The sequence below is a fragment of the Gymnodraco acuticeps genome, unplaced genomic scaffold (genome assembly GCF_902827175.1).
Source record: "Gymnodraco acuticeps unplaced genomic scaffold, fGymAcu1.1, whole genome shotgun sequence".
NCBI lineage: Eukaryota > Metazoa > Chordata > Actinopteri > Perciformes > Bathydraconidae > Gymnodraco > Gymnodraco acuticeps.
The window spans coordinates 509,262-529,807 of NW_022992237.1; the positions used below are offsets into that span (position 1 = coordinate 509,262).

Here is a 20,546-nt window from a genome sequence, read left to right on the forward strand (position 1 = left end):
TGTCCTTGCTAAAGGAGAGGGTAGTGACAGCGAGGGGAGCGAGCAGTGTAAAGCACCGTCCGCGCCGCAGTCCAGATTCCCGGGAAGGGAGTAGACTCAAAGTCCGTCTCGCACGGCTTCAGTTAGAGGCAAAAGACAAGGAGCAAGACAGGCAGTATCAGTTTCAGTTGGAGGTAAAGAAAATCGAGGCAGATAAGGAAGTCCGGATCCGGATACGTCAGCTGGAGCTAGACTCCCAACTTCACGCATCCGATGCTTTTGACTCTGCCGGAAGAAACTTGCTATTTCCACCTCCTCCACCGGCCTTTGACGTGAGTAGAAACATTTCGCTATTGCCAACCTTCTGTGAGACTGAGGTGGATGCCTATTTTGGTGCCTTCGAGCACATTGCTACAGCGTTGCGGTGGTCGGCTGAAGTTTGGGCTCTGATGGTAACGTGCAAATTATATGGAAAAGCTCAGGAAGCAGTTGGAGGACAGTCTAAATTACGCCTTGGTGAAGGGTGCCATCCTCAGGGTGTACGAATTAGTTCCCGAAGCTTACCGGCAGAAGTTTTGACACCATAGGAAGGGTCCTAATCAAACTCACGCCGAGTTCGCCAGAGAAAAGGGAACGTTTTTTGCTAAGTGGATTGCCTCATGTAATGCTACTGATTATTCTTCTCTGAGGGAATTGATCATGTTGGAGGAGTTTAAGAAATGTTTGCCTGACCATATTGTCGTTTACTTAAATGAGCAAAAAGTAAATTCCCTCTCTGCTGCTGCTGTGTTAGCTGATGAGTATGTGCACACTCATAAATCTGTGTTTTCTCCGGTCTCTACTGAGAGATCCCGCAGTGTGTCAGCCGCACCATTTATTCAGCCATCAAACATGTATAATGTAACAAGAGAGGAGAGAGAGTGCTTTTACTGTCACCAACTTGGACATGTCATCGCCAACTGTGCAGCTCTGAAGCGTAAAGAACAGCGGCAGAACATGTCCCCGCCAAAAGGTATTGGCCTGGTTACCCATACAAGTGCACAGGCGAGTAAAAGTGTTTCTGATGTCTCATTATCTGATCCTGTGATTGTGCCTGTGCTTTCAGATGAAGCTGTGTCCGGGGAGAAGCCAGAAATTGTGGCTCCCCCTCGTGAGGATGTCGTGAGACCAGCGCAACACGCCGGCTCAGACAAACCTCTCGACTTTTCGACACTCCCGGTAACCCGAGAGTGTCAGCTCGTTCATCGGATCCAAGTGTTGGTGTTAGCTCTGCAACACTTTAAGGTTCATGTTGGACCCAGCCTTTGGCCAATTGTGGTGTTTACATGTTATGATCCCTTCATATTCTGCCCTAGCGTGTCCAAGCACAATCAGCGTCTCCTGCAATGGGCTCTGATTGTGCGGGACTACAACCGTAGACACCCGTCATTAAAGGGCTCAGAGAATGTGTTGGCCGATGCTTTGTCCAGGTTGAGTTTGTGATGTTAGAATGGGTGTTATTAGGAGTTTGTTAGTGTGTTTAGTTCACAAAACCTGTGGGTTTGTGTCTTAAGGGGGAGAGGGTTACGGCTGATGCCTTCCTGATCCTCTTAACTGTGTTAATGTGTGTTTTATGTAAATGAGCTGTGCGATTGCCCTGACATCATTGGCTGCCCATCTCCTGGTCCGCCCCCTGAGGATTGTGATTGGAGCATGCCGGGCCTGACGCGCTCCAATCGCAGCGCACAGCCGGCGCACACCTGATGCAGATGACTACAAAGCCTGAGGACAATTACCACTCTGGAGGCTCTGTTGAGTGAACAGACGCCTCTAACTATTTGCTCTCCGTTCTGTGGTTTAACTTGTGTGGTCTGTGTTTGGTAGTGTTGATATGATTAGATGTGATTAGAGTATCTTAGCCTCTACGTTGACTGTAGTTGTTTAGTTTACCTGTGTTTTCTTACAGCCTCCTTTTCTTTAGTTTGTACCACTGCAATAGTGAGGGTTCTTTTGTTTAGTTATGTATGTACCTTTGTATTTAAGTAGGCTCACTTATTAGAGTCCTCCCTTTGTTTGGTTGCCCATTTAAACTTGCGCCCTTGTGGCTACTTTGTTGGTCTCAGGCTGCTTGCCTGCCATTGTATCTACCTGTTATACATTAAAACTACTTATAATTATTACCAATTACATACTGGTGTGTGTTGCATTCCTCTTCCCCTAGTTGGGACGTAACAATTACCCATATTTCATTAGTAATATGTTACATTACTTCGTTACAGCAAAAAGTAATATATTACTGTAACTCCGTTACTTTTGTAACGCGTTACACCCAACACTGCTGATAATGGGTTGCACTGTGACACTTCAGCAGGTGTCACTGTCAGTGTTACAGTAGGGGAGATATAGTAACATCTCATCGTACCAACGATACCCAACCCTAAACATGAGTCTCACTTCTTCTACTGTCTAGTTCAACTCTCTCTTGAAGTTGTAGGCTTTGGCTGAGTCGGGGACGATGGCCTCCAGCATGCTTTCTTTGTAAACCACGATCCTGTTGTTTGGAAATGCAGCACAATTCATTTTTTTAACAAACACAAAAAGTGCTTGGATTAAACAATGAAATGTGTATTACCTGTCGTAGGCGTGGTTGTTGTTTATAGTCATGGTGTGGACGTTATCGCCTATCAGCCAACGATAAGGAGCCGAGGAGATGAGGAGTGTTTCCTTCGTCTTCTTCTTCTTGGAGAGATACGGTTGATCAGCATTAAAGTCTCCCAAAATCATAATGTTCTGCAGAAGAAAGAACAACACAACCAAACTCAGAATGGAAAAACACATTATGTTAATTTGTTTTAACTTTATTCATACTGAAAGTATTCAAAGCTTAAACAAGTTTGCTTATATGAGAAATAAAATTAAACAATACTATTTAATCTCTCAAAAACCCATCACTCAATATCGTGATAAACACAAAATGGTTAATGTTAAATGTAAAGATTTTACCACATTGTTTTTCTCTCAAACCCATCAATAATATTTTAAAAACTTACATCATTCTTCCACATTTTCCTCACATCTTCAACCACGTCATGAAGAGCGTTCAGCTCCACCTCTGCGTTACTTGGTGTGATGTGGACCGGGATCAACACCAGATCCTGCACAACTGGAGGCAAACACACACACACACACACACACACACACACACACACGTCGTTATCGCAACCTAAGTCTAATTTAATAAAAAGTATTTATCTTTAAACATTCCATTTATATCTTTCCTAAAGTTAGGACCTCACAATATAGAAAGGTCCTGACAACTTAGGTTGCATTCACACCTAATAGTCCGCTTCTCTGATAAAGTCAAAGTTGTGGTAACCACCTATTAATACACTGGTTCATAATTCACACATGGAACTACAGTTGGGGTTTTGTTTCCACACGGACATGTTGTGTGTTGCCTATATATGTTGTGTGCCCTCCTGGCTTCTCTCTCTTCTTCCCGGACTGCAACCGGACAACATGTCCTTTTCTACACTCTAATAAATTACCCTTTTGCACCTCCATTGCACCGCCTCCGACTCCCTATCTCTCGGCACTACACTGGTGACCCTGACAACGTCTCGAGAAGTTTCCGGGACGGACCTGAACACGGCAAAAGGAACTCATGTTTCTTTCTCGAAATGCCGGGGATTTTTTTGGAATCGTCCGTGGCTGCCACCGGCACGCGGACTGAGGCTCGGTGCGCGCCCCGCAGAAGAGCTGGGGACGTTGCTCGCCATTCCCGCATCAGCCTTCCATCCAATAGGGGGACGATGCACAACCTGCTGGGTCGATCAGCAGACCGATTGCTACCTTGTGGGCTGGTTTCTTCGGGGCGTGCGGCTGCGCTAGCTGACGACGACTAGCGGCTAACCACGAGGGGCTAATGACGGCTAGCAGCTAACGGCTAACGGCTAGCTGTTAACGGCTGTCGACGTTTTCTGTTAACATCTGACTGTTGACAATTTTTTCCGGTGCCGGAGAAGAGGTTCGACCAGCCGGTTGACCTCGTGTGGACACTCACCTTTTTCACCACCTCGACGGCGGTTCCAGACGCCACTCTCGTTTTCATCGGCGCCTGGGTGGTGCACTCCTGGACCCAGTCTCGCCTCGACAGTTCCGGACGTCGCCCATGCTGCCATCGGCCCGTGGGTGGCGCCCCCCGGAGCCTGTCTGGCCTATCCTGCCTTCCAGGGATATCCAGACGCCACTCTCGTTTTCATCGGCGCCTGGGTGGCGCACCCCTGGACCCCCTCTCGCCTCGACAGTTCCGGACGTCGCCCATGCTCCATCGGCCCATGGGTGACGTGCTCCGGGACCCTGTCTGGCTTCTCATCTGTCCACGGCTCCTTCTTCCCGGGGAGACTGCTCCTGCCTCCCGGGGATACCTGAAGGCTTTCCGAGGATTTCGTTTCCGCCGCCGCTGCGCGTCTACCTGCGGCCGGGTTGTGCTCCTTCCTCCCGGGGGGACTGCTCCTCTCTTCCGGCGATACCTCGACGCCTGCCTGCGGCCGGGCAGCGCTCTTTCCTGCTGGGTTCGCCACAACACCTACTGCGGTCCCCTTATGACGGCCCGTTCCGGCCCGCCCCCGGTGGGGGTGCCCTCGCCCTCGTTAGGGCCCCTACCCTATCCTGCGACCCCCCTTTCGTCGGCCCGTTCCATGGCCCGTTCCATGGCCCATTCCATGGCCCGTTCCATGGCCCGTTCCATGGCCCGGCCCTCGTCTGCGACCCCACCCTCCTCGGCCCCTGTGGTGCTTCCTCCACGGACACGAGGATTTATTTTGTCATGTTTGAATTCTGGGGGGGCTTGTGTGGTGACCACCTATTAATACACTGGTTCATAATTCACACATGGAACTACAGTTGGGGTTTTGTTTCCACACGGACATGTTGTGTGTTGACTATATATGTTGTGTGCCCTCCTGGCTTCTCTCTCTTCTTCCCGGACTGCAACCGGACAACATGTCCTTTTCTACTCTCTAATAAATTACCCTTTTGCACCTCCATTGCACCGCCTCCGACTCCCTATCTCTCGGCACTACAAAGTCAACTTTATTGTCAATCTTCCAGTTTGTGTGTAAAAACACAGCAATCAATATAAATAACAGTCACTTCAATATTTTGAGAATGTGCATTAGAACGGACTATAAACTTTAAACACAAGTCATGTGCACGGAAATGCTGTCATTAAGGGGGAACAAACGCAAACCCCGGCAATTTCTACCGTAGCCTCCACCATGGAGCATCGGCAGGTTATTTTCATGCTGCTGTTAATGTGGAGATCAACAGACTCTAGTGGACAGCACATACGATTATATAATCAGACAACGTGCGATAAAAAAACATTGTAACACTGAGAGACGTTCTGCAGTCAGGAGGAGGTTTCACCGACGACAGGTGGCTCTGACTTTTATGTATAGTTGACGGAGCATTTTTACTTTACACAACACTGTTCAACACTTCATCCTGCTTCACTCTTTAACTAAAGATTTTGAAGACATCTGCGTTCTTGTGACTCGTCGCATTCACAGCAGCCTTATTTAGTCCGGTCGAATCGAACCCTGGTGTCCTCATAATCCATAAAGGACACAAAACCCAAATTGATCCTCACAATGATAGTCTAAAAAACTAAAACACACACATACCTGTGTTTAGACAATTTAGAAGGACAGCGAAAGGCTTTCTGGTGATCACAGCATTTCCTCTGTACTGGTATTTGTCTTTTATCTCCACTTCTTTCTTTCTGAAACACAAAGCCACAAACATATACTGTATTATAAAGCTTATAAACACATGTTATGTTTTGTTTGTTTATTCATGTATTTTTATTAGTTAGTGAGATAGCTCATAAACCACTTGAAGTTTTTCGATAAAGCCTTGTAGGAAATGTGTGTAGAGTTTGGCCCAACGGCACAATGTGATGATTTGTAAAGCCTATGATGTTCTGGGTCTTAGCTACCAGACCATAGACAACAAATAAATTGTAGGACTAAAAATATTGAAGCGTCTCAAAGAAGAGTAATGTAATGTGTCACAGCTTACTGGTTCAAAAATAAACATTACTGTTTTTTGTCTTTGATATTTTACACAGTTTTTCAATCATAATTATCCAATTGAATGTGGCTGTTACCAATTCGAGACATATTTTAATTCCTGTGAGACATAACGTATAGCTCAATTGGTAGATTGATGTGTACTGAGGCTTGGTCTGAATCCAGTTCGATGACCATTTGCCGTCTGTCATCACTCCCCATGTTAGGTCTGTCTCTACAATAAAGGCACTGGTTGCCCAAAAAGGTATTTTAACCACACACAGGATTGTCTGTACTTGTGTTTCTGACCTGTAGAAGTAGACAAACTTCTCCTTGTGACCCTCCGGTCCCAGAGGTTCACTGCACAGCTTGCGGTACGGATTACTTCTGTTATCTCTGCCAGAAAACAGAAACAACTGGAACTGAATATCTCTCACAATCATCAGCATTTGTTTGTATCATTGTAGATGCCCCATAAGATTTAATTACCAACACTTGTTTTTAGGCAAAGGTGAAAAGAGGTGCTGCAGCACAGTGTGAGAAAAATAAAGAGCTTTCTGAACATTAAAGCAAGTAAACATGTCACAGGACCCTAAAAACACATTTTGAACCTGAACAGAATAGGGCCCCTTTAAATAAATGTGCTTCTATGTGTGGAGAACTCACCCATATTCATTAAGGTGTTTGAGGAGCAGTTCCATGGCCTCACCACTCACATCCGTCACCTCCAGCAGCAGCACCACGCTGTACCGAGACACAATCTGCAAAACACAACCACAGAGAAAAGAAAGCACAGAACTTTTTAAATTGTGTTATCAATGCATAAAAAACTGCTCCTTTCCTTTAATTTTCTCGCCATGTACAAAAACATTAACTGAAATATTACACTGAACAAACTTGTGTGCTTCAGCACGGTGAGTTACCTTTATGATATTATCCCGTACGTCCTGGTTGTTGACTTTATCCCCTCCCAGTCTCTTCACATTGAAGGCAGCGATCTTCATTTTGACTAAAAATATAAATCAAATTAATTTCATAGATTTAAACCGATACACCCAACATATTATCAAAGCCAGTGGTGGACAGTAACAAAGAACATTTATTAAAGTGCTCAATTACAAGGTATTTAACGAGAGTATACAGTATGTCCATTTAAAGAAACTCTATTATTTGACTCTTCATCCAATACCTGCTACATTTACTTAGATTTCTCTATTGGGTTTCCATTTATGGGAGAAATAATCTCTGTCGTTAACAAATGTTTACTTACATGTTTAGTTCAGCAGGATAATCTGCACATATTACTGTAACACCACTTTATGATGTTTGAAGGGTAAATGCAATTGCCAGAAGGAAAAATGATATCAAAGTCAAAGTCAACTTTATTGTCAATCTTTCAGTTTGTGTGTACACTTGCTTTGACGCACTAAAGTATCCTGTTGAAGGAACGGTGATGATATTATACACACGGGAAAACAAGGTGAATTGAACCATCCCAACGAAAAAGGCCAAGACACACATTGAGCCCAGAAAATGAATGTTATTAAGGGCTGTAAATATAATAAGCATATGTCTAAAATGGACAACATTGTTAGGAGATGTAACCTCTTGAGGCCTGGGCCCTAACCCCTCGATTCCACCGGGTGCGTCTGCGTCGCGTCACGTACTCACAAAGTACACAGTAAATGTACTTCATTGTTTTTCTGGTAGCAGTCAAACTAGTACTGAGTCCAACAGTGACAGTTTTATTAAGAACTTATGGTAACAAATATTTGTTTCGCTCATCAAATATAGCAGGGACGAAGAGCTGCAGATTTGAAAAAACTAAAGCGAGAGACGGCTGAGGTGAATCGCAGAATCGCTGCATTGTTTAACCTCTTGAGCCCTATTGGCCCCGGGGTCAGCGTTAGGGTTCACCCCTGACCCTGACCCTTACCCTGGGGGGCAATAGGGCCCCTGACACTCTGACACAGCAACATCTATATTGATTCTGACACTTCTACAGCTAATTCGCAGGTGTATCATAGCTTTGATAAAAAAGGTTATTTTAGAAGTGAAGATATACTCATTCATTCTGGGCATGTCATTTTCTAGGGTTACCCCTAGATTCCACTGGGTCCGTCTGCGTCGTGTTACGGCTGCGCCGCGGCGTTCGAAAAGATCGCGGCCACTCTAGTCCAGTGGCGTAGCCAGGAATTATTGTGTGGGTGGGCCTGGAGAAATGTAGGTGGGCCAGGGGGAGACATATTAAGCGTGGGGTCTGAGCTGAAACTTCATTAATTATTTTTATTATTTTTTAATGCACTAATAGAACATAAGCATAAATTAGCAGTGAAAACAAAAAACATAGGTAGGGCGGCCTCAGAATGTGTGTAACACTGACATCCACATAGGGTACACAACGCTACTACTACTTTTATCGATAGCGCTTATGCTTATGCTCCAGGTTCAGTACCAACCACATCATAAAGTATGCGGACGATACAACAGTGGTGGGACTCATCAGGGACAACAACGAACAGGCCTACAGGGAGGAGGTGAAACATCTGACAGACTGGTGTAACACCAACAACCTGATCCTGAATGTCGATAAAATAAAAAAGATCATTGTCGACTTCAGGAACAAAAAGCACTGTCACCCACCACTCCACATCAACGGCACAGCAGTGAAGACTACAGACAGCACCAAGTTCCTGGGGGTGCATATCACAAGCAGTCTGACCTGGTCCACTCACACTACATCACTATTTAAGAAGGCACAGCAGTGCCTACTCTTCCTGCACAGCTCCCCCCTCCCATCCTCACCACGTTCTACAGAGGAACCATAGAGAGCGTGCTGACATCTCCATCTGGTCGAGAGACTGCAACGCCAAAGACTGGAAGTCTCTGCAGAGAGTGGTTAGGACAGCAGAGAAGATCATCGGAGTTTCTCTCCCTTCCATCAGAGACACCGCTCAGAAACGCTCCCTGACAAAAGCCCAGAACATTTTTAAAGACCCCACTCATCCTCACCATGCTCTGTTCTCCCTGCTGCCCTCCGGCAAGAGGTTCCGCAGCATTAAGAGCAGAACAGCCAGATTCTGCAATAGCTTTTCCCCCCAAGCCATCAGACTGCTGAACTCCGCACACTGAGTTGATCTCTTTTCTATAGACGCCGGAGTCGGGCAGCGTCAGGTAAAAAAAGTTATTTAGCTTTCCCAAACCTGAGCCTCACGCGCCGCCTATGGATTCAAGTCTACACTCCATAGCTGAGAAATGAACACTTGTTACACTAAGAAGAATAAAACTCAAAAGAAACAACAAAGAAAACTCACCCTTCTGTTGAGTAAAATCTAAATAATAACCCAGCAGCAGAGGTTGTTCTGTTTCAGGGGACAGGAGTGATGTGAGAGGTTCTGCAGAAACACCAGGAATTAAAGAAACCCATAGGGAAGTGTCTCTGAAAGCCAAACCCCCCCGCCCCTGCTATCTCTCTTAAGGAGGGGCAGCTTGGCATCGTTGTTGAGGCCAGTCTTTGATAGAGCTCAAGTGTGCCTCTCCCCTCCGGATGTTTTTAGACCCTCTCTCTGCGGTGATGGCAAACCAGAAGTTCCACCCTTTATTTTTATTTTATTTTATATATAAAATAAAATAAAAATAAAGGGTGGAACTTGCTTAAATATATATATATATATATATATATATATATTTAAGCAATAGCTCACGACAGGCCGTGGTATATGCTCATTATATCACAGCTAAGGGGCGTGGTTCGGCCCGACGCGAAGCGGAGGGTCGACAACCCCCTTGGTCGATAGTGTTTTTGCGGACCTCTTTGATTACAGATTTGAAAACATTGTTGCTTGCTTTAAAAGTAGCTCAATTCATTATGTCAAACCTTGGAAAGTATCTAGATATCCCTGCCCTAATGCCAAAGGAACTGCACAATGAATAGGCCTATGTTTTGCCGTTTGATGTCTATGTCTGGACCGCTGCGTAAAAAGGAGGGTTTCTGCCCCGTTACTTCTCCGCTGCTTTCTTGTTCCAGTTTGAAAAGCAAACTGCAGGCAGTATACTGTTTTTCTCAGACGCGGAGGGATACTGATTTGTTGTGAAAAGTAACTTACAATTCTACCCGTGGTATACGCTCAGTATATCCGGCTAAGAACCAATCAGATTGCTTGATTTGACTTGTCCGTTTTATAAATATATATATATATATATATATTACCTAAGGGGATTGCTTTTTAACTAATGTAGCCTTTTTAATTAACTATTATTTATTTATATTGTAGTATTTATCTGTGTATTATTTATACATATTTCCTATCTATTATTTTATAAATCCTCCACTTCTGGACTATTTTATTAATTTTAATTGTAATTGTTTATTATTGGTATTACTACCATTTTATATATTTTTCTTATATTTTATCTATTATTATTTATAAATGACATTTTACAATTTATTCAATGTTTGCACGGTGTATTGCATGTTTTCTTATTTCATTAGGTTCCAAATATCTTTTATCCTTTTTTATATATTATGAATCCCCCATTTCCTTTAAACATTGTTTATATTATGTTATTTATATTTTCGTTATTACTTTACATTTTATTTTAAATGGATGTTGGACCAAACTGTAGACAGTTAAATCGACCGGACTTCCTCCTGCAGATGTGAGCGTCCTTAGCAACGGTCAATAAGTCCTTGACAGCGGTCTGTACTACTGGATTAACAACGTTTCACGTGTTCTGAATTGACCAATCAGAATCGAGTATTCAACTAAGCCATGTAATAATCAACATTCCTCATCAGCGAGACTAAACAACCTACGTTCCTGAACAGTAAACTACATCATGGCAGCTTGTGCTCTGTCATAGACTGGCCTCAACAATGATCCCAAGCTGCCCCTCCTTCAGAGAGATATAGCAAAACCCAGGGCCATAGACCTATGCCATGGGAAAGAGACAGATCCATTACAATTTAAGGGAAATCGGCTGCAACAGGCGGCAATAATTAAAACATAGTCTTATATTTACATGATAATTATCTTAGTGTTTTATTAAAAATTGTATTTATTCTATATATATGTTTTTATTTACCTGAATTTAAAAGCATTCTTTTAATATTTTATTTTATTCTTTATTTTATTGTGTGTTCGTGTGCCAAACGTTTTACCCTTTATACTGCCTTTCAAGTACAAATGTGTTTCTTCTTCTCTGGTGGATTACGTGTGATAGGTTTGGGAAGATTATGTGTCAGAAAGGACTTATTTAATTTCTATTTACTAACCGTCTTATTATCTTATCTTAACAGAACTACGCCTATATTGCAATATCACCCAGCTGCAGTCGCAGCAAGACAGTACACGACACGCCCCATTGATACCGTACATGGCAGATTAAAAACGAACTGAACATTTTATTGTAGCATTTTCAGCAACTATTAAGCAAATCAATTAATAACCTAGTCTATCCGTTTGAGACAGAACAGTATATGACTTTCAGCACAAAAAATCTATTGATTATTGTTAGGGTTTTGGGCAACGGAGCGCAGCGTGGTGCACGGACTCTCTGGTAAATATTTGTTGTTTAAAAACTCCTGTAATAAAACCAATACAAGTTTATAAAAGCCCTGTTTGGTCTGTGTTACATTTATTTAAATGAAATAAAGAAAATGCAATAAAAAGGATAGAAGAGAGCAGCGGCTGAAGCACAGAGCGTGTGCGGCGGGGTTAGGGTCAGGGGTATGATGCTGCAAGAACCATAAAAAACAGAATTAAATGCACTCCTATGTCTATTATGTGTCACTGATGTTGATGAAGCAAGAGACATCTTTACCCTGAGGTATTCCTCCAGTCGAGGGTTTCACTAGATTCCATTTTCTCTGAGCCATCTGCTCCACCTCCTGCTCCACCTCCTGCTCCACCTCCTGCTCCACCTCCTGCTCCACCTCCTGCTCCACCTCCTGCTCCACCTCCTGCTCCACCTCCTGCTCCACCTCCTGCTCCACCTCCTGCTCCACCATCAGCTCAAGCTTCCCCATGTTCTCCACTATCTGCTCCTCCATCTGCTCCAGCTCCAGCTCCACCTCCACAGGGTAGTGATCACTGACACTCAGAGCCTGGGACAGAAAATATCATGTAATAGTGTCAATAATTCACCTCATGCTTTGCCTGCTCTGGGGTGTTTCCACATTGCTTTATTTTGTGTGTGTTCTTCCGGTTAGAGCATGTGCGCTATTACTTTGAAAAGGGTTGCGAGCTTCAACAACATTTGTTTAACAAAGAAACAGTGTTTAAAGCTTTTGAATGACTGTCATTAAGTTGTAACAGTTTTCCGGGTAAGAAAATAATCATTCATCCAAACAACGCATATTTGGGAATTTAAAAAATGTTTCCAGCCAGGGCTGCCAAGTTTCAGTAACAAGTAGGAGTGAGACTTTCGGGGAAGATGCGTTTCGATTTTTTTTTTGTGCCTTTTTTAACGTCGATTTAGAGGAATATCTCAATTTAAATTAACATTAAGACTGTTGTGATGTCTTCACCCCCATGCCAGCTGCTCTCCCTGCACTGTCGGCCTCCTCATGCTTATATAGTGTTAATAATTGACCAGCACAAGTAGAAATGAAAACAATTGTAACAAGAAAAGTTTTGACAAATAAAATACATTTATTTATAAAATGTCGATATAAAGAAAACATAGCAGCCTTTTAAGAAATAATAGCAGCCTTTTAAGAACCAATAGCAGCCTTTTCCTTTAGTGCATTTTTTTTTTAAGAGTAACAAAATTAGAACCAGAATAATATATATATATATATAATATATATTATAAATAAATAAAGTGCATGTCTTTGTTTGTGTGTTTTGGTTTACATGACATGTCTCATGTTGTAGGTGTTTGTGGCAGATGTTGATGCCTTGATGACAGAGGGAGGGGGCTCCCATTTGAAACACTGTGGCTCAAGGTTTGCCATCTTCACAGTCAGGATGGATGATAGAGTTCCATCAAGAGCCAAACTGTTTCGGGTTTTGGTTTTGTTCAGTCCCACCACAGAGAACACTCGTTCAGCATCAGCATTTGGATGTGGAAGTACCAACACCAACTTGGCAATACGAGAGAGCCTCCCAAATCTGCTCATCCCGGTCACCTTTGAAAAATGTAGGAAGTCTAATTACTCAAGTATTTTTGTATATAATTAAGTTGATTACGTCAATGGGTATTTCAAAGGGTGCAGAATAATTCTTACCTTATTCTTCATTGATGCCATGTTCCCCCAAAAGCTCTCAATGTCGAATGTGGCTGGGTCTTCGGGCATGGCAATGTCCATTGACTGGTAGTCCAGAACCTCCTCACTCAGTTTGTCACGCTCGTCAGGTCCGTTGTATGGGAGAAGTTCAGGAAACCTAAAAAGAACACAATGTGCACTGATTTGGTAAAGTAATGTAGCTGAAACGGGTTGTTTTTCAGATGTGGTCATTAAACTTTACAATCTATTAAGAAAATGTGACAAGAGCCAAGAGTCTTTAGCCTGCTCTACTTAAGCATATTGAGATAATTTGTGTTATGATTTGGCACTTGTAGTGGACATTTTTATTATATCCTTATATGCTTAAACCAAATGCTTCTCAACACATTGTAAAATACCTATATCATTTCTTGAGATGTGCTGTTTTCTTCTCATACTCCACTGTGGGGTTATTCCCAAGCACTTCAAGGCCACACAGCTGATTTGGCTACTAGGTTGAGACTCACACAAAGTCACACAAGAACTTGCCTTTCCTGAGAACCGTTATACTATCTACAGCTCAAGGACAGGTGTCTAATAACAATGTGACCGTGTGAAGACAGATTTCTGAACTTCTCACTCTTTCTTGTATATAAGCCTTGCTACTATATTGTACTGCGCACACTCACGCAGACTATTATATACTCTGTGAGACCTGTGTCTATTTTATTGTATCTTATGTATTTGAAGCTTCAAATAAATAACCAGACAACTCTGTCTGATTCACCATTTATTTGTTTTTGATCACTCTGACTTGTACTCTCCACAGTGTTGGGTCTCAGATTTCCATAACAATTGGCGTTGTCGGCAGGATCTCTGCAAGTTCGATTGGGAACACCTACGGACGCTGGTGGTCGCTCCAGGATCCTCGGATTCTCCTCTACCTCGACAGAAACCGTACGGGACGAGAGAACCAGCGCCGGGGTGGAACCGATTGACTTCACGAGATCCAACGAACTCAAAATGCTTTCAATACTCGGTACAAAGACAATTCTTCAAACTGACATCAGTCGAAGGAGGGAGAGGCGGAGGAAGGAATTTGGTCGGGGGAGACGGAACCCATGCCAGCAGCATCTAACCAAGGAAGTGACACACACACACACACATCATGCAGGCTATTGAGAAATTGGAAGATTTAGAGAAAATGTCTGTAATTAAAAAGGGTACATATTTGAAATATGACACGGAAAAAGCATTTAAGAAATGTCCCACACTGACTTTAGCTATCATGGGTGTTAATGTTACATTTCTGGTTGATTCTGGGGCTACACACTCTGTGCTAAAAAGGGCAGATCTGCCAGATTCCAAATTTAGTGGAAGATGTATTCACTCAATAGGAGCAGCTGGGGTAACTGTGAAGGAGAAATTTTCAATACAACTTCAGTGTAAAGATAACGGTGATGACAGTCATCCATTTCCCACATCAGTCAAACACAGTTTTATTTTATCATCTGTCTGCCCAATAAATGTACTGGGCAGAGATCTGATCCTCCGGTTCGGCTTAGACCTCATTTCTACAAATGAGGGACTCAAAGTCCGACGACCAACTCCATTGATGGTTCAAAACCCCACATTTGATGATAAAGAACTGCTGAATGTGTTCCAATGGCTATACGTCCTTTTTGTTGACTTTATCCCATCCCAGTCTCTGGACATTGAAGGCAGCGATCTTCATTTTGACTAAAAATATAAATCAAATTAATTTCATAGATTTAAACCGAAACACCCAACATATTATCAAGGCCAGTGTTGGACAGTAACAAAGAACATTTACTAAAGTGCTGTACTCAATTACAAGGTATTTAACAAGAGTATACTGTATGTCAATTTAAAGAAACTCTATTATTGTACTCTTGATCCAATACCTGCTACATTTACTTACTTTTCCTCTTTTGTGTTTCCATTTATGGGAGAAATAATCTCTGTCATTAACAAATGTTTATGATACTTACATGTTTGGTTGAGCAGGATAATCTGCACATATTAACACCACTTTATGATTGTTGAAGAGTAAATGCAATTGCCAGAAGTAAAAATGATATAAAAGTCAACTTTATTGTCAACAGACTGGGGGGGCTCGTCTATCGTGAGTATGAACCGTGAGTTGGTTGGGTTGTTTTGGCGTTAGCTGTACCTAAATTAGCCTGTGTTCGTGGCTAGTTGGTCGCCTGAGTTTTTTTTGAGGGGATTCCCTCTGAGGACAGTGACGTATGTGGCCTTATATTGTGTTGTGTATGCACTCTACGGGTGCCTAGGCATTATTTTTGAACGCGTATGGTCCCGGGTTTGTGGGATTTGATGAGATGTGTTTTTGTCCGATAGCGGTGATCTGTTCTCTTAAATATTCGCTGAAACATAGGAGGTAGTGGTCTCGCCTGTGTGTACAATACCTGTAGGAGTGTTTCCCCTGGTAGGTTCAAGAGGCGTTTCCCCTTTGGGTTTTGTCTGGGGGGGTTTTTGATAGTGTTGAGGTACGGCGGTTAGAGCTTCACTTTCCCTTTTCCCTAAACTTGCTCGGGAGCACTTCCGTGGGTCAGGGGGGTTGCCGGTTACCTGGTCGCCTCTCTCGGTCCAGCGGGCTTTAAGTGCATAAGTACCCACCGCTACGCCTCATGAAGACTAGGGGGGGAGTTAGGTAGTAAGTTTGTGGTTAGGAAGTCAGCTAGCGGGGCTCCTCATTCCTACTGTGTGCACAGGTGGGCTAAGAAATTGCATTTCCTCGGTGTAAATAGCTATTATTGGGTAATATGGAGGATATTTTGGGGGCGTTTGTGGCTGCACCTTCTGAAGGATTCTTGGATCAGTGCACCAAGGATCAATTGGTGAACATAGCTCAGTATTATGGGTTTGAAGTTGGCGATAAAAGAGTGAAAGAGTCGGTGAAAGCGAATTTGAGGGCTTGTTTGTTGAAAAGTAAAGTGTTTGATACTCCTGTCCCCGGGCGCACAAAATAAATGGCGGGTCAAAGTGCGGTTTGGAGTTTCGAGCAACAGAAGGAGTTACTCAGATTACGCTTAGAGTTGGAGACGGAAAAGGAGTTGGCCGTGGAGAAGATGCGACAGGGCATTGAGCTGGAAAGAGCGGTGTCCTTGGAGAAATTGAGGTAGGAAACTGAGCAGGCTAAGTTGGAGTTTCAGAGGGAGAAACTGGAATGAATTAGAGAGGGCAAAGTAGCGGCTGATGTCCTGTTTCCTGATTATTCAGCTAGTCAAAGCGGGGCCCCAGGGAGGTCAGGGGATGACTTAAATGATTTGAAGTTGGTTCCCAGGTTTAATGAGAAGGATCAGGGAAAAAAAATGTCAATGTTTGAACGTCTCGCAGGTGTAAGGGGGTGGTCTGAGGCCACTCGCGTGTTATTGTTACAGTGTGTGTTAACCGGGAGGGCTCAGGAGGCTTATTCATCTTTAAGTGGCAGTGACTATTTGCGCTATGATTTAGTTAAATCTGCCGTACTCAGGGCTTACGAGCTGGTGCCTGAAGCTTATCGTCAGCGGTTTAGGAATTGGAAGAGAGGTGATAAATCTCACCTTGAGTTTGCTCGGGAGATTTCCACCCATTTCGATCGCTGGTGTGCGGCAACTGACGTTGATTCTCACGGGGCGTTGAGGGATCTCGTTATTTTGGAGCAATTCAAAAATTCTGTACCGGAGCACATTGCAGTGTACATCAGTGAGCACGCAGTCAGGACAGCTGCTGAAGCTGCTGCATTAGCAGATGACTATGTTTTGACACACGTTGGTGGAGGTGCTGCCATACAAGGCAGTCACGGTGGAAATTCCTTGGGTGTGGGAGCGTGGTCTGGTCGTCCAGTGAGACCTGCTGGGCAGGACAGTGGGTATACGTGGTGCACGTGAGCCTGACAATGTGTGTCATTACTGTCATGAGCGAGGGCACTGGAGAAAAGACTGCAATGCATTTAGGGCTAAAGCTGAGCAGGAAGGGACTAGTGGTAGTCCCAGGCCAGCAATATTCGTGGCACCTGTCGCTGAGCAGGTGACTGGGCGTTTAGACGGTGAGTTGAAACCACAGGGGTATAGCCCAGAACTACAGTCTTATTTGCCGTTCATGACTGAAGGTTTTGTTTCTCTGGTGGGGAACGATGAGAAGGTGCGGGTAAAAATATTACGAGACACGGGATCATTTGATTCGTTCATTTTGGCCTCTGCCTTACTATTTTCAGAAGACACATACATGGGGTTGTTCATTCCGACACTTGGAATCGGATTAAATGTTCTTCGGGTGCCTCTCCATAAAATGATGCTGTGTTCGGATCTGTTTCAGGGTGAAGTAGCGGTTGGCGTGCGGCCCGCTCTGCCCATAGATGGGGTCACGATGATACTGGGTAACGACATTGCAGGTAGTCGTGTGTGGGCTGATGGGGCACCTCCAGCTATTATGGCGCCAGTGCCCCTGGTTAATATTAAGCCAGACAAGAGCGAAACTGAGTACCCTGACGTGTTTAAAGCAGGCGCTGTGACACGGGGAATGAAACGTGGGCAGACAGAGGTCATGAGCACAGCTGAAATCGATGGGGCCTCACCGCAGCATGGCGTGACGTGTCTCGAGATTCCCTGGTCGGTTTCTCACGCTGAGCTGGTGGAGGAACAGCGTCCTGATGCGTCTCTGGAGGGTCTAAGGGAGAGTGTTCTTCGTGGTGGTGAGGTGAGAGGTCGTGCTCAGGGGTATTCGCTTCAGGAGAGTGTCGCGTAATTTGCTGGCGAACCGGTTTACCAGTCGGGGTGTCTTCCAGGTTCCGGAGCATGGCGGGAAAGAAAAAAAAGAAGGAAAAAAAAGGGGAAGAAAAATGTAACGCGTTTAGTTATAGTTAGCTGAACTAGTCAGTGACTTGTTTGTTGTTCTTCGTTGTTGTGGGCGCCATGTTCTTTGTGGGGTGTTTCCGTTTGTGTGTTGGTACCAGGGTTCCGATGGGGACCCTGATTTTATGGGGGGGGCTGTGACGGCCCCAGAGCCTGTGTGCAAGGTGTGTTACAGGTGTTACGGTGGGGTGGAGCTGAAGAGGCCAATCAGCTCGATCGCGGACACCTGGCCGGCGCCGAGGTGCTATTAAGCCCAGCTGCCCGGAGTCACAGGGGCCCCTGACTCTCTCCAAGCCGGCCGCATGAGGAGGAACACGGCGATCCTCTCCCCTCGTCCATCTATTTTGTGCATTATATTTAACAACCGCAATAAATGTGCCGTGGCTTTTGGAAACTCGTGTACGTTTTGTTATCTTTCCGTTGTGGCCTACGAGCCGGTCATAACAAAAAGTTGTTGAGTGTGAACAGACTGAGAGATCGAAATACCATTTCCCACAATCCCGAATACAAAATACAAATATATATAAAGATATGTATAAAATATGAATATCCTATAAATACACAATCAACAGACACTGGATATTTACTGATTTTAAGTAAACATCTCTTCAGTTTGTGTCAACCACAGACCTTATTTCAGGATAACAACCAAAAAAACATTCAGAAAACCATTGACTTCCAGACGAGGTGAAAAAAGCATTTCCCTTGTTTTAGGACACAGGGTTATAAGCCATTGCAGACCATTTACATGCACACAAACATATAGAATATACAGGAAATGGAAAACCCCCAAAAGAAGAATAGAGCCTCTTGATACGAGGAGTGAAGCAGGTAGGACCCAAATGCAGAAAACACTGATAATACCTTTATTTCAAGGGCTAATATCTAACATGGACAAACAAAACACTCCACAGTGAACACAGTCACAAACAAAAGACGAACCGACACTGAACACAGGAAGAGACAAGACTAAATACAGGGAGGGGTAATCACAAGACGAGAAACAGCCGGGCAGGGGAGGAGAAACACAAGGGCCACAGGTGAACACAATCAGACAACTAGACACACCAGGGAAACTAACGACAGGGAGGAAAAACACAGGGTAAGGACCAGACAAGAAACAAGGAGGAAAACATGACAGGGAGAACAGCAAAACACCCAAACCTAGACATAAAAAACGTGAAATGACATGAATATCGTGACACTCTTAAAATAAGGCTCTGAATTCAGGACTTGCTGTGGAGTGTTAACGTCCTTATATCACATGTGGATATTGAGAATGAGTCAACGCTCTCCCGGGAGCCCTGCTGCTATCAGGACAAGAAATGAGCGGGAACATTTTAAATAGAAGAGGAAGTGGTAAATGGATCAGCAGAGGAAAACATCAAATGGCATCGGGTTGTCTTTATGTAAGTTTACTTTGACAAATTGTTTAAAAAGGGAAATGTTATTAAGGATATACAACTTCCAGTCCCAAATTGACTTCCTAAATAGTTTTCGGGAACAGATTTGTGCGATGTTGCATCATGGGAGTTGTAGTCTACTCCAGGATTCCATCAGTGTTCCTGGTTCAGGAGATGTTAGCATCTCCTTTGATATAAAGTGGTAGATCAGCATGTTTTTATCCATAAACTGTATTATCCCCGACAGGGGCGGTTCGACGGGGGGGTTTGCGATTCAGGTGAGGCCCCCTGTTAACATCAGGACATGTACTACTATTACTATTCATCGGATCATTCTGACAGACAGAGATTCTGTACAAACCCGTAATGACTTTGGTTAGCTCGTGCAGCTCATCACCATCTGTATGTTTTTCTTTCACAAATAGCGCACCTGTTCATGCCGTGTCTTTACAAGTGATACAAAATAATATGATGTGGGAACCGAAACACACATTGTGATATCAGCAGAATCTTTACAACATGTAGGAGTTCAATATGGATACAACATTTTTAAACTTGTATTAATTTAACCAAATGTCTTGTTAACAGCTGTTAAAAAACTCCAAAAAAGAAACTGCATGACTACATTAACCTAATACAATTATTCATGGAGTTTATAATGACACAGAAAGCACAACATATAATTTCATGATTATTTTTTATTGCAGATAACAAAAAGCATTGTTAGTAAAAAAGCAGTGATATACTGTAATATGCCATGCGTCTGTGAACATAGTTTAAATGGATAGTTTGGTTATATTGAAGTGATATGAGGAACTTATCCTCGTCAGTTTGGCTCAGAAACATATTGCTGTAGATGTGTCTGCTAAATGTATTTTAGCCAATTAAACAAATATATTCTATATTTAGAATCATTTAGGTGCTTTACCTTGAGGATAGTTGTCAGATACTTTATTTGTTTGTTTTTGCTGAATCCGAACTAACCGAAGTCACACAGCAACAGAAAAACAAACTAACCACACAA

General features: G+C 43.5%; 2 protein-coding genes across 2 annotated transcripts in view; both read right to left on the bottom strand.

Annotated features, from left to right (window-relative positions):
* LOC117539916 (deoxyribonuclease-1-like) overlaps positions 1–9,454 on the bottom strand; it is a 49,083-nt gene extending 39,629 nt beyond the window's left edge. The window contains exon 1 of the mRNA XM_034206272.1: positions 9,347–9,454. The gene's annotated coding sequence lies outside the window, so the exon portion shown is untranslated. The remainder of the gene's footprint in view (positions 1–9,346) is intronic.
* Positions 2,425–7,036, bottom strand: LOC117539910 (deoxyribonuclease-1-like). Its single transcript, XM_034206265.1, has 7 exons — positions 6,956–7,036; positions 6,699–6,793; positions 6,342–6,428; positions 5,646–5,743; positions 3,009–3,121; positions 2,591–2,748; positions 2,425–2,509 (listed from the first exon to the last, which is right to left on the bottom strand). The coding sequence occupies exons 1-7, from the start codon at positions 7,034–7,036 to the stop codon at positions 2,425–2,427; spliced, it is 717 nt and encodes a 238-aa protein (XP_034062156.1).
* Positions 9,455–20,546: the final 11,092 nt, after the last annotated feature.